At 38.5% G+C, this 17,671-nt stretch overlaps 1 protein-coding gene across 1 annotated transcript in view; it reads left to right on the top strand.

Annotated features, from left to right (window-relative positions):
- Positions 1 to 17,671, top strand: part of LOC126474957 (uncharacterized) — a 66,439-nt gene that overhangs the window by 26,261 nt on the left and 22,507 nt on the right. Inside the window, exon 2 of the mRNA XM_050102483.1 lies at positions 5,210 to 7,016. Within this exon, the coding sequence (XP_049958440.1) occupies positions 5,210 to 7,016 (1,807 nt within the window). The remainder of the gene's footprint in view (positions 1 to 5,209; positions 7,017 to 17,671) is intronic.

Raw genomic sequence — 17,671 nt, 5'->3', positions numbered from 1 at the left:
TACATTTGCAAAGTCCACTTATAAATGGCCAAAGTCGAATGGTTCATCTATTCTCATGAATGCCTGATGAAGGAGGTCACATAATGGTTTAAACTCTGTTGGTGAATTAATTACTCTCAAAAGAGTCCTGTCTAATGCCCCGGGTGTAGGATACATAATAGATTTTATATTTAGGATGCCCAACTCTGAAAAATGTCTAAGAGCAACTTGCAATACACTGGGATCCTCCGAATGACTTAACTGGACATTAACTTTTAAATTATTGTAAATTTTGTCAGATTGCAATTGAAAATCATTTTTAGTAAGGCTCAAATTGCAAGAAATATTTTTTGTATCCGACAGAAGGACCTGATTTTCACTGCATTTCACTGTTGTGTGATTTTCGTACTGATCAGTATTATCACAGTCACCACACTCCACATTGAAACAGGATAGGCTCTGCACATAATATCGAAGCTCCATGGGCGTCTACTCCCCTGCAGATGCGGTGTTGATGTTATCATGATCATCGCCATCTTTATCATACTCTTTGGCAGGATTTACATGTAGATGAAGTGTCAAGTTGGATGGATGCCAAATCGAGAAGCCTCCTGTTGCAGGTGTTACTGCACCAGGAACATCTCTTCCGTCAGCAGCCTCCGCAGCTTCGGTTGATGCAGATGTTCCCCACAAGGTCTGTCCTTGAACAAAGTTCACGAACTTCATCTTGTGTGATTTCGCACTTGATGAGGAAGTGCCTTCTTATCTTGAGGACAGATCATTATGAGTTATACGGTCCGTATTAAAGCTTCCTGAATGTTCAGCTACACTTGCACTAAATTTCTGTAGCTCAAGTTCATTTCTCGTGCAACACATCTTTTCCTGGGTTATTACCCATTTAAGAGCCTGTCATCTAAGTTACTTTGCAACTGCTGTCTCAAATCTTTTCTGCGGTATTATGTCATCTATGAAATTTTCAATAAACTCTCTAATAATTGGTGCTCGAATGTCATCAAAATGTGACACTCGTCTTCCTGGCAGTATAATCCCAAGTTGCTGATGTCAGGCTATGGCATGATGTTAATTTCTGGCTACTGTTGACAGGTTCTTGCACTTCCTTTTCCTGTGCATCATACCTTCTGCTTCTTGCTTTACATAGATTTGATACGGAGTTGACCACCATATTGCTTGTATTTTAGATGGATACATAGTCTGTTCTAGCTATTTCACATTCTAAAAGCATTGCATAGGTTGCACATTCTTTCACAGGTGAGTCACAAAATGTTCCTGTTGCGACAAGGAATGTGACAGGTTTCTTGTTGATTTTTGAGCTTACACTTTTCTGGTGGCCCTCTGCTCCACAGTGGGAGCACATTCTGTCCTTACACTTACAGATATTCTTGATGTGACCTAAATCACAGCATTTATAAAATTTGGGCATGTCAACATACTTATTTATTCCTAAAGCATGGAAAATGACATACATGTTTTCTTTTTGGTGCAGAAGCTTACGAACATGGGAAGTAACTTTCATTATGTGACTGACATAGGTTTCATACCTTGTCTTCAAACTCCTTTTTTTGCTTGTGCCCAGACAAGTTAAGCTCATAAATATCTTCGGAAAGGTCAGTGTTGTCCGCTTCCTGGAGCACATTGCACACAATTAATAGATACCTCTTCTTTTTCAGTGGCTCACATTTAATGCTACATATCTGATTTGCTTCCTCTTTAAGCTTATTGCAGTAATCATCATTTTCTGTTTCCACTAGGACAGTGCTAATGTATGGCCATATCAGTTAGATCCTAGTCTTATCCATCCTTGGATTTATTACATCAGTCAGTTTCTTCTTCACATCTGTGTTCTTAGTGGATCTAGCTGTTGTACTTAGCATTGGTTTTTGTGAAACAGCTATAATGGGATATGAAGGAATATACATACTCGCTTTTTCTGTCAAGTTGGAGCTCTCATGCTCTAGAAGCTCAACAAGGGGTTTCAGTATTCCCAAATCTGATTCAGAGATTTCTTGATGTAATCTTTCATTCTCCTCTCACAGTTCTTGTATCTGTCCAAGCAACCTGGACAAAAACATGACCCGTTGGGACACTTTCTGCATCAGTTCATTTATTACAGCAACGGGAACTTCCTTTGCCTCTTGAAGGAAATTGACGATGTTGTCGTAGCAACCATATTCAATGGTTGGTAAATATCCTGTATTACATCATCTGTCAGCATAACTGTCAAGGTGCCAGCACTCACTTTCTGTCTTATTACATTGTCTTCTCAGTTTTTACCACAAAGGAACACACTGCTTTGGCTGCACGCCTCTAGAATTTTGTTGATAAGATGCTGTTGGCTGAAGTCCCTAGTGGTGCTTGCAGCTGTGGCTGACAAGGAAGTCATCTAGTGGCCGCAGATCCTGATCCAACACGGTGTCCCAGCTACTGTTGATAATGCACAGTGTAGTTATCACAACACACCTGCTGAAGTGGTGAAACATGAAGGATGCTAGACCATTCAGTCTCAAAGGGTGCAGGTCGAACACAGGAAGAATGTAGATACAGGAAGCATAATAACAGTTGTAAATTGTTATAGCTGTGTTGGGAAAGTACCAGAGCTCCAAGCACTAATAGAAAGCACCAATGCCCAAATTGTTATAGGCACTTAAAGCTGGCTAAAGCTGGACAAAAGCTCAGCCGAAATTTTTGCGAAGAACCCAACTGTGTTCGGAAAGGATAGGTTAAACATGATTGGTGATGGCGTGTTTGTTACTGTTGGAAGTAGTTTATCTTGTCGCAAAATTGAAGTAGATAGTTCCTGTGAGTTAGTATGGGCAGAGGTCATTTTTGGCAACTGAAATAAAATAATAATTGGATCCTTTTACCGATCTCCCAATTCAGATCATACAGTTGCCGAAATGTTCAAAGAAAACTTCAGTTTGATTTTGAACACGTACCCGTCTCATACGATTATAGTTGGTGGTTACTTTAATTTACCCTCAATATGTTGGCGAAAACCCATGTTTAATTCAAAAGGTACGCATAAAACCTCATCCGAAATGGTGCTAAATGCATTCCCTGAAAATTATTTTGAGCAGTTAGTTCATAGCCCACGCTAATAGTAAACGGTTGTGAAAACACGCTTGACCTCTTAGCAACAAATAATCCTGAGGTAATAACAAGCATCAGAACGGATACAGGGATTAGTGAACATGGGTTGTCATAGCGAGATTAAATAAATGAAAAATATGTAGCTACTCAAAAAAGCAAATAAAAATTCACTAGATGCCTTCCTGAGAGACAATCTCTACTGCTTCCAAATTAATATAAGTGAAGACCAGATGTGGCTTGAATTCAAAGAAATAGTATCAGCTGCAATTGAGAGATTTATACCAAATAAATTAACAAACAATGGAGCTGATCTTCCATGGTACACAAAACGGGTCAGAACACTGTTGCGGAAACAGTGAAACAAACATGCCAAATTTAAACAGATGCAAACCCCCAAGATTGACGATCTTTCACAGAAGCTTTAAATTTAGTGCGGACTTCAATGCAAGATGCTTATAATAGTGGCCCTTTGCTGTTCCTTATGTATATAAATGATTGGGAGACAATCTGAGAGGCTGTCTTAGGTTGTTTGCAGATGACGCTGTTGTTTATCAACTAATAAAGTTATCAGAAGATCAAAACAAATTGCAAAACGATTTAGAAAAGATATCTGAGTGGTGCGAAATTGGCAGTTGACCCCTAAATAATGAAAAGTGTGAGGTCGTCCACATGAGTGCTAAAAGGAATTCGTTAAACTTCAGTTACACAATAAAGCAGTCAAATCTAAAGCCCGTAAATTCAACTAAATACCTAGGACTTACAGTTACGAACAACTTACAATGGAAGGAACACATAGAGAATGTTGCGGGGAACGCTAACCAAAGACTGCATTTTATTGGCAGGACACTTAGAAAATGTAACAGGTCTACTAGGGAGACTGCCTACACTACACCTGTCTACCCCCTTCTAAAATACTGCTGCGCGGTGTGGGATCCTAACCACGTAGAACTGACGGAGTACATCGAAAAAGTTCAAAGAAGGGCAGTATGTTTTGTATTATCACAAAATATGGGAGGGAGTGTCACTGAAATGATGGGCAGGGTTTGGGCTGGACATGATTAAAAGAAAGGTGTTTTTCATTGCGATGGAATCTTCTCACGAAATTCCAATTGTCAACTTTCTCCTCCGAATGCAAAAGTATTTTGTTGTCACCAACCTACTTAGGGAGAAACAATCACCACAATAAAATAAAGGAAATCAGAGCTCGTACGGAAAGGTATAGGTGCTCGTTCTTTCCGCACGCTGTACAAGATTGTAATAATAGAGAATTGTGAAGGTGGTTCAATGAACCCTCTGCTAGGCTCTTAAATGTGATTTGCAGAGTATCCATGTAGATGTAGATGTAGATGTTAGCCGCTTGTTCATGTATGCTGCGAGCAAACACACTATGTTTGTTACATAGTTTACAAAGTCTTGAATCTAACCAGTAACACACTGCACTACTTAATGCTTTAAGCTTATGCGGCTCCAAATATTGACTGTTTGTAGCAACTTATTCCCAAAGAAAATACACTTAAATCAGAGCTGGTTCATGTGGGCACCATTGTGGTGTCCATCTTGACTAAAGAAGGAAGTCCTCAGTGGCAGTAGTATAGAATACATTCAAAATGAACTTGAGGAGAAAAACAGTGATGGCATACACTTTGACAGTAAAGCTAACAGAAAGAATAAGAATAGCTGGTGAAATTAATTGAAATGCTACAGAAGACAAAGTCAATTCACTTGAAAAAATAAGTGACCACAATGAACAAGAAACTACCATGAGCCTCAGGAAACACAAGGAAAAAAGAAAAAATGACTTAGCATCACTGGATACTCACAAGACTCTTGATTCAGAATTTTGAAAAAAAAAAAAAATGTAAGAAATAACTTAACCAAAGTAGACAATGGAAACTGAAAGCGTGTAATAGTCCAAAATATTTTAGGGATATTTATTACTTTACAGCTGCTTCTCAATACCAGTTATATAAGCTTTCTTTTTTAAGTTGCAATTTTTTAAGCTGCAATTTCTAAAATGATTATAATGTTACAAAATCTGTTGTCAATTAGTTTAACTTTCTTATCACTTTGTAAACATTTTGAATAAGTAATCCTAGAACTATTTTTTATTATTTTGTTACAGAGTCTTGAAAGCCTTTCACTTCCAAGGTGGGGAGAGCTGTTCCACAACTGACCATCTTACAAAGAGCAATAAAGAAGTAGAGTATCTGAGACAAGAGATTCACCCTGAGCAAGAATCCAGAAAAAATATCAAGACTGACAGTTCAGAGAATTTTGACTCTCAAGATTTCTACCAGAATGAGAAAATCAACAACTCTTGTTTGTCCCATATAGGTAAAGCATTATTTCATGAAGCCCGAGGCAAGAAGAGAAAACATGAAGAAATTGATAAGAGCAAGTTTACCAACAGTGTAAATGTTTTACAGCAGGATCTTGAACCTGAAATTCACTATCAAAAAAAATGTAAACGAAAGAAAGAAAGAGTAAAAAAGGAAGTCCTCAACGGCAGTAGTATAGAACCCCTTCAAGATGAACTTGAGAAGAAAAACAGTGATGGCATACATTTTGACAATAAAGCTAACAGAAAGAAAAAGAGAAACAAAGCTGTTGAAATTAATGGAGATGTTACAGAGGACAAAGTTGTATCTGATGTGCTGTGCCACAATTCGCCTGAAAACATAAGTGACCACAATGAACAAGAAACTGCCAAAGGCCTCAAGAAACATAAGAAAAAAAGAAAAAATGACTTAGCATCACTGGATGCCCACAAGAGTCTTGATTCAGAACATCTACATCCCACAGACTTGAAAAAACGTAATAAAAAACTCAACCAAAGTGATGCAGAAACAGATATGGCACAAGACCAAAGTTTATCATTAAGTTGTGAATTCACATCTGACACGACATTTTTAACTAGTTGTTCTAAAGGAGCTCAAAAGTGCAAAAATGGATCTTCATTAACATGCCAAAATATTGATGGTATAGTGAATAGTGGCATAGAAGACTGTGACAGTAAAGACTATGGAGGTTCAGATTTTGTAGACAGAGCTGTAAGTAGTACTCCAAATTTTACTGGTGGGTGTAAGATTAGAGAAGTTGCAGACTTTCTGTCGCAGGACAGTACCAGCATTTATGATTCTGCCCTGGGAAACCATCTAGACAATGTCACCAACACAACCATCGGCACAAAGCCTAAGCGTAAGAGGGTCCGTGTAAGGAAACACAGAAAGAGAAATGGAATCCAGAATGACAGTGCTGTTGCATTACCATCTGTGGTCGTACAACATACAGTTCCACAGTATAGTATTCCACCAAGGAAACACATAAGATTTGGTGATGCAATGGGTGAAAATTTAAAAGAAAGTACAAGCAATGAAGAGGTACCTTTGAGTAATGATATGGATATGAGAAATAATACAACTGAAGAAACCTGTGACTCTAAAGCATCACCAAATGTCAATGATGAGAGTACACATGATCTGACTCCAGAAACTGAAGTTACGGACTGTCCCACGAAAAATAGCTTTGAATATTGTACTCCTGAAAATTGTATAATGAAAAGTGATATTACATCTTTGCCAAACCAAATTCCTTTACATCAGCAGTGGGCATTAAACACTGCTGATCTGAATATGAACACAAAGGAATCTTTACAGAAGCTCTTAATTCTTGGAAAACAGAATTCAGTTCCTGTTGTATTTGAACGAAAAAGTCAGTGCAACAGTTCTGGATCTGCATCAGAATCCTTAATGCCGGTCTCAAAACAGAACACCAACAAAAATTCTGAAGGAACAAGTGATTTTCAGAGTACACAAGTAGTGGATCAGGCTGATATGACATGCCTGAAAATGAATCCTAATGCAATTGATCCACTTCATTATCCTCAACTGGAAGGAAAACCAAAAAAGAATGATATAATTGCTTTTAAGGTCAGTACACTGTAAAAATAGATTTTGTATTTCCTTAACACCCATCTGATCTTTGTGTTGCTTTTGTGTAGGGTGTTTCCAGTTACATCTAAGAGGAATTAATGGAACACAATGCATTTTGCACATGATTTTTAGAAGTGTTTTTATGTTCTTACTGGCTTTTTAGAAAATCTATGTTGATAAATGACTGTGTATTGTTTAGCACAGATATTGGTTTCCAGGAATATGTAAAATGTCCAACCCAACCAGGACTTCATCCTGTGCCTCTTGTAATTACCACTTATATGATTATGAAGACAATACGCTGTTGTATATAAGTGCCAACACTGTGAGCATTGTTGCTGCTGTAACAATTTTAAATGATATAACAAATATGAATGACAGTCATTGTTTTGTATCATGATGGGCATAAAACTGAGTTCTTAAACTAAGCCCTAAGAAGTCGCAGGTCATTCTCACACCTCACTGAAAGTCGATCAACAGACATTTTCGTGGATCAGTACCTCCAATACTTCTCAGTGGCATCCAATTATCACTTTAAAAAACAGTAAAAGATGTTTGCATAATCTTGGATGAGTGTCTAAATTGGAAAGAACAAATGGTTGCAGCTTGCAGGAAATCTCTCTCCTGCCTATATGCAATCCAAAACTTTAGAAAAATATTTCTGTTTCAAACTAAACAAAAATTAGTCCAAGTATTGAGTCGTACGAAACTTTTAATAATGTGATGTAGTTCAACATAGCAAAAATGGTGATAACTCCAGATGACTTGAGCTAGCAATGAATGCTTGCGTAAGATATGATGCAACATTCTGTTGTTTGATCACATCAGTCGTTCCTGTACTCAGGTTGATGCAACCAGGTAGACAACATGGTCTCCATGTGCAGTATTTACTTCATTGGTTTCTTAGTCACAGGTGTGTTCAACACCTCTCCTCACATACTAAATACTTATCATTACACGCATTACTAGATTGGATATGTCCAGCATCTTGCATAACACTAAATCTTTCACTATCTCCATCTTCTTCTTCATTTCCTCAAACAATTGTGGAACAAATTACCCTGTAACTTGCTTCTTCTCCAAAACACTTTCTGCACTCAAGTATAGATTAAAGCTTTATCATTTATCATCGGCATAGCTTCCCTTTCTATGCTTTTCTCATCGCTTTCAATTTCTGTTTTCTTCTTTCCATCTCAACAGCTAATCTTACCCTACTATTTCTCTGTTTTCGTCCATCCAGTCAACTTCTTCTCCACATGTATTCCTTCTATTCTGTTATTATATGTTTCTGTTTAGATGTGCCTACTCATGTTTGACAATAACATAATGAGGGAATTGGAAATGAAGTCCCATGTTTCTTGACAGAGGGTAGGGGAGTGACGCGGGAGACCCGCACCGCCATACTAGGCAAGGTCCTAATGGAGGGGTTTGCCATTGCCTTCCTCCGACCATAATGGGGATGAATGATGATGATGAAGATGATGCAACAACACCCAGTCATCTCAGGGCAGGTGAAAATCCCTGACCCCGCTGGGAATCGAACCCAGGACCCCATGCTTGGGAAGTGAGAATTCTATCGCAAGACCATGAACTGTGGACAATGAGGGAATTGCTTAACATTAATAAGGCTGACATTTATTATATTCCTTGTATTCATTATTACATGTATCGTTATTAGCTGCTGCTACTACTACTACTACATTGCCTGTATGCGCTGATGATCCAAAACATTATGACCAGCTGTTAGTAGCTTGTTTGTCCATCTTTGGAACGAAATACATCACTGATTCTGCATATCAGGAATCCAACAGTTTGTTGGTAGGTTTCTGGAGGTGTGGGACACTAGATGTCTATGCATACGTCATGTAATTTGCTAAAATAGTGGGCTGCTGATTTGCATATGTTGTGATGGTACCTGGTAATGAACCAGATGGATTCCATAGGATTTACATCAGACCAATTTGGCTGCTGAGCGATCAACGTGGGTTCACTATAATGCTCCTCAGACCACTGTAGCATTGTCCTGACTCCAAAACGTGGACAGCTATACTGCTGAAAGAAGACATTACTGTCAGAGAAGACATTAAGCATGAAGGGAAGCAAGTGGTTCGCAGCTGTCAACGAATCTTCGATTTCTACCACAGGTCCAAGCAAGCACAGGAAAATGTCTGAATGTCTCCCATAGTAAAATATTTTTCTCACCAACCTGTATCTGTGGCGTACTGCACATTTCAAACTGCCGTTTACCTCAGTGACAGCATTTGCGGAGATGACCATAGATCTAGTGTAGCGAAAAGAGCTGACACGTTTCCATTGATCAATGGCCAAATCCTGATGTCCCCATGCCCATTGCAATCTTAACTGATGATGTCGTTAAGTCAACATGTGACCATGTAGGGGTGGTTTGCTGTAGAGCTCCATGTTCAACAATGTACGACATATGGTGTGCTCCGAAACACTTGTGCATGCACCATCATTGTGTTCTTGCAACAGAGATGCCACAGATCACCATCTATCGTAATATATTCTTCTTTACAGAGGAGACAATGTGCAAACCCCACTTTCTGTGAAGAGTAGTGGATGTCCAACCATTTAGCACCTATTGGTAGTTTCATTGTCTTTGTAGCTCTTTCCACAGATCCTCACAACAGTAGCATGGGAAGATTCGACGAGCTTCAATGTTTTCGAGATACTCATTCACTGGCTCAGTGTAATAATAATCTGCCCTTTGGATTTCCCCATTTGTAGCCCATATCTTCGCCAGGGTGATCCCCTGTCCATGTCTGCTCTGCTTACATAGTTTCGTTATCGTGTCACATGCCCGTAATGCCACCAGACGGCATCCAACATTGTGGTGGGCAGTGGTCATAATGTTTTGGCTGATCAGTGTATATTTCTTGTGTGTCGTACGAATTGTTATGTCTACCCAACTAGGAAGTCTGGCTAGTTGTAAGAGAGGGCCTGATAGCCCTAATGTTTCCATATGAAGTAAACATATAAATAAAAATATGGCATGTAGGAAAAAAGGATAAGCTGCTGGGAAAAAAGGATAAGCTGCTGGTACCAAGACACACAGGAAGCAATGAATTGGTATATGATGCAGCAGCCACGGAGAACTGCAGGCTACCTCCAATGAAACAATGCAGCATGTCTCTACATGCAGTGATCTTATTATGTTGGACTTAATTGTGCATCATTGGGAGGAGAAGTGACTGTAAGTGAGCAACAACAAGGTTTCCTTGTCCATTAAGAGCACCCATCAGTATGTGGCACATTTAGTATATGGACAGCAGTATACCACATTTTGGACAAGTGAACCCAAATGCTTAAAGTAGGTCAGCTCACAGTCTGAATAATGATTTGCCCTCCATTTTTGGGTTATGAAACTAAAATTTTCAGTAACCTATTAAAGTATAAAGTATTGTATTGACTCTTCTGAAAATATTTCTTTGTTAGACTTTGTAGATTTAATAATTCCAAAGTTTTGGCTTGTGCTGGATCTTTCATAAGATTTGTAACACAGAACCTGCAGCCATGCCAAGACACCGTTTAATTGGAACAATAGCTTGCAACGTAAATGAAACACAAGATTAAATAATATCACTATTTACAAAACATTACACTAAATTAAATTACGTAGACATTTACATTAATTCTTTTGCTGTGTGTAACTATGAGTACGCCTAGTGAGATAGAGTTGTTCAGAAGGACTATTTTGCATTTTATTTAGACTGGCACAAACAATCAAGTTTTTAAACAACTAATTTTTATCTTTGTACTCATATTCAAAAACACTTTTGTGTATTGCCTGTATTTAATTATTTTGTTATTTAATGGTTGTTGTGCTTTTTAAATAGTTTATGTACTTATGTAGCCTAATATAGTTTTGGAGAGTTTTTATGAAATTTATTTTTCAGTTGCTGGTTGTGGGCATAGGTTTATCTTCAGCAACGATTTATTACACACATTTTTACAACTGATTGTGTAGTCTCCAAAAACTTTTACACTAATGCTAAGTCTATACAGTCTACTTAATTTAAGAAAAGATACACTATTAAGGTGTGTCCACATATGCCTTTCTTCTTTTTCACTTTGTGCATGTGTGTACATTTCCGTCAGTACATTTGTGCATGTGTAATTTCTTCGAAATGGAGGCTGTACATAAAAGTGCATTACTTCCTGGGTTTAGTGGGTATCACTTATCAGATGACAGGCACCTGGGTCTCGTGTATGTTTTGTTGTATAGTGTGTTAGATTATGTTTTAAGGCACTCTGTGTGCAGTAATGTCTGTTGGCTCCAAAGAAAGCTCGCAGAAATTTATAGATGATTAACAGACAAAGAGGATTCATATGGAATGCTGCTTCTAAAGATTTTTTGAATAAAAATTTGAGATGTGATGCCCTGAGTGTCAAATATTAGATAAAGTCTTTGATCATATTGCTGTAAAGAATAATGTAAGTCGTGGAGTAGGAAGACAGAGGTGAAGAAACATCATAAAAATTTAGGAAAAGTGCATATGATAACCGTGTATGAATATTGATGCTGTGGTGACTAAATAGCACAACAGTTGAGGAGCATGACATATTAACACAAGAAAAGATGGGATATGTGTATCTCCTCAACATACTATTAGAAATTGAAATGAACTACATTGATGAAGAAAAAAAAATTATAAAATTGGAAAACTCAATCTCCGTTCTAGTGTATTCTAGGGTCTAAGACAATATTAATCAATATGTAATGTCTTTTCATTGAAGTTGTGTAAACAACTTTTTGTTGTTGTTGTTGTGGTCTTCAGTCCTGAGACTGGTTTGATGCAGCTCTCCATGCTACTCTATCCTGTGCAAGCTTTTTCATCTCCCAGTACCTACTGCAACCTACATCCTTCTGAATCTGCTTAGTGTATTCATCTCTTGGTCTCCCTCTACGATTTTTACCCTCCACGCTGCCCTCCAATACTAAATTGGTGATCCCTTGATGCCTCAGAACATGTCCTACCAACCGATCCCTTCTTCTGGTCAAGTTGTGCCACAAACTTCTCTTCTCCCCAATCCTATTCAATACTTCCTCATTAGTTATGTGATCTACCCATCTAATCTTCAGCATTCTTCTGTAGCACCACATTTCGAAAGCTTCTATTCTCTTCTTGTCCAAACTATTTATCGTCCATGTTTCACTTCCATACATGGCTACACTCCATACGAATACTTTCAGAAATGACTTCCTGACACTTAAATCAATACTGGATGTTAACAAATTTCTCTTCTTCAGAAACGCTTTCCTTGCCATTGCCAGCCTACATTTTATATCCTCTCTACTTCGACCATCATCAGTTATTTTGCTCCCCAAATAGCAAAACTCCTTTACTACTTTAAGTGCCTCATTTCCTAATCTAATTCCCTCAGCATCACCCGACTTAATTAGACTACATTCCATTATCCTTGTTTTGCTTTTGTTGATGTTCATCTTATATCCTCCTTTCAAGACACTGTCCATTCCATTCAACTGCTCTTCCAAGTCCTTTGCTGTCTCTGACAGAATTACAATGTCATCGGCGAACCTCAATGTTTTTATTTCTTCTCCATGAATTTTAATACCTACTCCGAATTTTTCTTTTGTTTCCTTTACTGCTTGCTCAATATACAGATTGAACAACATCGGGGAGAGGCTACAACCCTGTCTTACTCCCTTCCCAACCACTGCTTCCCTTTCATGTCCCTCGACTCTTATAACTGCCATCTGGTTTCTGTACAAATTGTAAATAGCCTTTCGCTCCCCGTGTTTTACTCCTGCCACCTTTAGAATTTGAAAGAGGGTATTCCAGTCACCATTGTCAAAAACTTTATCTAAGTCTACAAATGCTAGAAACGTAGGTTTGCCTTTCCTTAATCTTTCTTCTAAGATAAGTCGTAAGGTCAGTATTGCCTCACGTGTTCCAGTGTTTCTACGGAATCCAAACTGATCTTCCCCGAGGTTGGCTTCTACTAGTTTTTCCATTCGTCTGTAAAGAATTCGTGTTAGTATTTTGCAGCTGTGACTTATTAAGCTGATAGTTCGGTAATTTTCACATCTGTCAACACCTGCTTTCTTTGGGATTGGAATTACTATGTTCTTCTTGAAGTCTGAGGGTATTTCGCCTGTCTCATACATCTTCCTCACCAGATGGTAGAGTTTTGTCAGGACTGGCTCTCCCACGGCCGTCAGTAGTTCCAATGGAATATTGTCTACTCCGGGGGCTTTGTTTCGACTCAGGTCTTTCAGTGCTCTGTCAAACTCTTCACGCAGTATCATATCTCCCATTTCATCTTCATCTACATCCTCTTCCATTTCCATAATATTGTCCTCAAGTACATAGCCCTTGTATAGACCCTCTATATACTCCTTCCACCTTTCTGCTTTCCCTTCTTTGCTTAGAACTGGGTTTCCATCTGAGCTCTTGATATTCATACAAGTGGTTCTCTTATCTCCAAAGGTCTCTTTAATTTTCCTGTAGGCGGTATCTATCTTACCCCTAGTGAGATAGGCCTCTACATCCTTACATTTGTCCTCTAGCCATCCCTGCTTAGCCATTTTGCACTTCCTGTCGATCTCATTTTTGAGACGTTTGTATTCCTTTTTGCCTGTTTCACTTACTGCATTTTTATATTTTCTCCTTTCAACAACTTTTTATAAAAGAAAATATTTTATGATGTGTTGAAAGTAAATTACCATTCACATTATGGCTAAGAACTTCTTTAAGTATTTCTCTGTTTCAGGAATAATCACTGAAATGCTTTGTTTTGAAAATGTAAGATAAATATCTTGTACTGGTATGTAGGCCCTAAGTTGCCTGTTTCTAGCTAAAAAATGGTATTGTCATCCCTATTGCTGCAATATCCCATGCAGAAAATCTTAAATCTCATTGTGACCACCTTCTGAAATTTACAAAGCATAGCAGTTACTTTTTATTTCTCGTATCCCTGTTGCTTGTATACTGTTTTACCTACAGTTCCTTTTTTCTTTTTATGTCACTTTTCATCAAACTAAACGCAGCACAAATTGCCGTACAAAGAAATGGATGCGTAGCAAACTGCTTGGGCCGTGGGGCAATGCGTGCACACGAGAACACACAAGTGTACATGCGTTCTCCCTACTAATTTCTTGTGCATGTGCTTTTATTCCTGTGCTTCAGTGATTGCACACAAGGAAAAAGACATGTGGTTATACCTTTACATCATAGAGATGCTTCTTTGACATGATGTTTGCCATACTAAATCTTGAGATAGATTGAGTACAACAATTTGGATCCACATATACAATTTACATTTCATCACACAAGTGATTTGGTTGCATGTAAGGAAAAAAATAAAATAAAATGGTGATAATAACAGGGGATAGTTTTAACTTCTGTGATATTGATGCTGTGAGGGGTACTATATAAGCAATGCAGTATTCCCCCATCCCCCCCCCCCCCCCCCAAAAAAAAAAAAAAAAAATCCAGTTTTGGTTGAAAAAATGTGGAATTTACAGTAAGACATTGTGGAATATTATCACTGCAGCCCCTATAGTTTTATGAAGTTCCAATCAGTGGCAGTGCTGTAAGGAGCCTTTGAAAAAATGGCGTCTGTAACAGAGCTGCATTCCAAGCAGAGAGCTGCCATTGGGTTTATTTTGGCAGAAAATCAGAGGATCATAGATATTCATAGGCACTTGCAGAATGTCTGTGGAGACCTGGCAGTGAACAAAAGCACAATGAGTCATTGGGTGGGGCATCTGTCATCATCCCACCAAGGTTGCACAAACCTGTCCAAAACCCTGGCATGTGCCAGTTGGCCACACGCATCCATGGTTCTTGCAATATTGGAATGTGTGGACACTCTCATTCAAGCTGATCAATGGATCACAATCAAATTTCTCGCTGCACAACTGGACTTCTGTTGGTAATGCTGACACACTTATCTCCCAGTTGCATTTCTCAAAGGTGTGTGTCCACTGCCTAACAGAAGACCATAAAAAGCACCAAAGGATCATCTGTGCAGAATTGCTTGCGTGTTACAAAACTGATCAAGATGATCTTTTGTCGAACATCATCACAGGCGAAGAAACGTGGGTTCATCAATTAGAACCAAAACATAATGGAATCCACTCCTCCGAAGAAGAAGTTCAAAGCCGCACCCTCAGACGGTAAAATTATGGTGATGGTATTGTGGTGCTCTGAAAGGGTTATTCTGCTTGATGTCCTCACTTGTGGTGCAACAATCAACTCTGAAGTGTATTGTGCTACCTGTAGGATATTGAAGAAACAGCTTCATTGTGTTCGTTACCACAAAAATGTAAACAAACTTCTCCTTATCCATGATAATGCAAGGGTTCACACAAGTCTGCACACCCCAGAAGAGCCCACATAACTTCATTGGACTGTTATTCCTCATTCACTCCACAGCTTGGATGTCGCACCTTCCTAAACTCCATCTGTTTGTCCCAATGAAGGATGTGCTCCACAGGAAGCGGTACATAGATGATGGGGTGGTTACTGATGAAAACAAGACTTTTTCCTCAACATCAGCCAGTTGAGTGATACCATAGAGGCATACAGGCTTCCCAGTAATGTGACATAAGGCCATCACTTTGCACGAAGATTATGTTGAAAAACAGGGTTTTGTAGGCAAAAGAGTAGGGAATAACATGGTGTATTGGAATCCTGAATAAAGACGATCTGCTTTCAGAAAAAGATGTGTTGCATTAATTAGTGGATGCCCCTCATATAACAGCAGGTACAGCTGTGGTCATAATTTCCCTTGTATAAATACTGCAGTCATTTTTCCCCAACTAAACTGTTTTGGACACCAAAAGTCAAATTTTTGAGTGGTCTTTTGGAACTTAGAGTGATGGAAGTTAAGTCTCTTGCTGTATAATATAAAGTTTCCTGGTTGTGAATGACCCTAAATATTTAATTTTTAAGTTTGCAGTAATGTGCATCGTAATAAAATGTGTACATTAACAGGGAATATTTAATACTTCTTTTTGAAGTTCTAACAAAGCAAAACTACTACAAAACTAGTGGGCACTTGTTTTGTTGTTTAAGTATTATACTGTTCAAATTCAGGGATGAATAAAAATACAACCGTATTACTGTTCTGAATACAGTATAGGAAAACTGTTGGCATTCAAAACAGCTTCAGTTTGTCTCAGAATGGATAAATACTGATGTTGTTTGATTTTAAAGGGAATCTTCCAGTAAAACTGTGGCAAGTTCAGGTAATGATTATGGAATAGACAACAAAGGTTCAATAACTTTGAGGTCTGGTGGCTGCGGTGGGCAAGGGAAATGCAACTATTTATCATTGTGCTCACAAAACCAATCTTAGATTATGTGAGCTGTCTGAACAGGGGCACTGTCATGTTATAACACGTGACCACAATTGGGGAACAAACATTGTGCCATGGACCTGATTAGTCAAAACAGTCACATGATCCTCAGCAGTAATGCAACCTTGCAGAGTAACTGTGGAGTCCACGGAATACCATGATATACACATCCCAATCAGCACCATAGCCCTGCCATGTTTCACTTTTGGGATTTAAACTCAGCCAAAGATTGGAAACTGTGTGAAACAAGACACATCTGACTAAACGACTTGTCTTCCTTTGCTCTGTAGTCCAGGTTTTGTGGCTTTGACACCACATTTTGCTACTAAGGGTGTTTGCCTAATTGAGGAGTGGTTTAGGAAATCCAGCTCACCCAACAATTCCCAGCTTATGGAGCTCTCTTTGTGTTGTTTTGGTGCTTACAGGGTTCATGAGTGCAACATTCAATGCTGCAGTGACTTCCGCAGCTGTCTTCCTCTCATTTTTAATCACAATCCTCTTCAGTGATTGTTCATCATGGTCACTTGACACACACTTATGTCTGATTTGTTACTTAGTAGATAATTTTTTTCCACTTTCACCATATGCAGTATAAATCTTTGGTATGGTGCTTCGTGAAACACCAAACACTGGCTCTCTCGCTTTCGGGTGACACTCACCATATGAGCACCAAAAATTTGCCCACATTCCAATTCACTTAGCTCTGACATAATGCACGCATAACTACAAAGGACACTGCTCTGGCCGTGACTAACACTCACAGTGTATTAAGGACATTGCACACGTGGTGTTCGTGATCAAATACAACAGCGCTGCCTGCATGCTCAGCTAGCATCGGCATTTATCTAGAAGTGTGTATTTCTCATGATGTTTCCACATTTGGCCAACTCCTGTGATTCTAGCAATTACATGTGAAATATGAGCAATACAATCTGATTCTGATGTATTAATCCATATTTTCTCTTTCACTACAAAATGATAGGAGTTAGATGAAATGTTGTAGAAACATTTAATTTCTTCTTAGTTTTATCATTCAAGATGCAGTTACAGTTTGTGGCTGAGTATATATGTTTCTAATTCTTCAAACAAATTCATCTATACTCCATTCTCAACAAAATGGTATGTCTATAGTTACTCTCACTTTGCAAACACTGAACATTGATTGAATCAGAAATTAGCATTCTGCACCACCAGATTAAATTGTCCATTAATCAATTAAACCAAACAGTAACAGCCCCTGATTGAAATTAATATAGATCCAAGCATACCCCTTCACATATATTGCAATTATGATATTAAGCAC

The sequence above is a fragment of the Schistocerca serialis genome, chromosome 1 (assembly GCF_023864345.2).
Source record: "Schistocerca serialis cubense isolate TAMUIC-IGC-003099 chromosome 1, iqSchSeri2.2, whole genome shotgun sequence".
Lineage (NCBI taxonomy): Eukaryota > Metazoa > Arthropoda > Insecta > Orthoptera > Acrididae > Schistocerca > Schistocerca serialis.
Note: the sequence above shows the minus strand (reverse complement) of the source record. Positions and strands in the feature narration are given on the sequence as shown.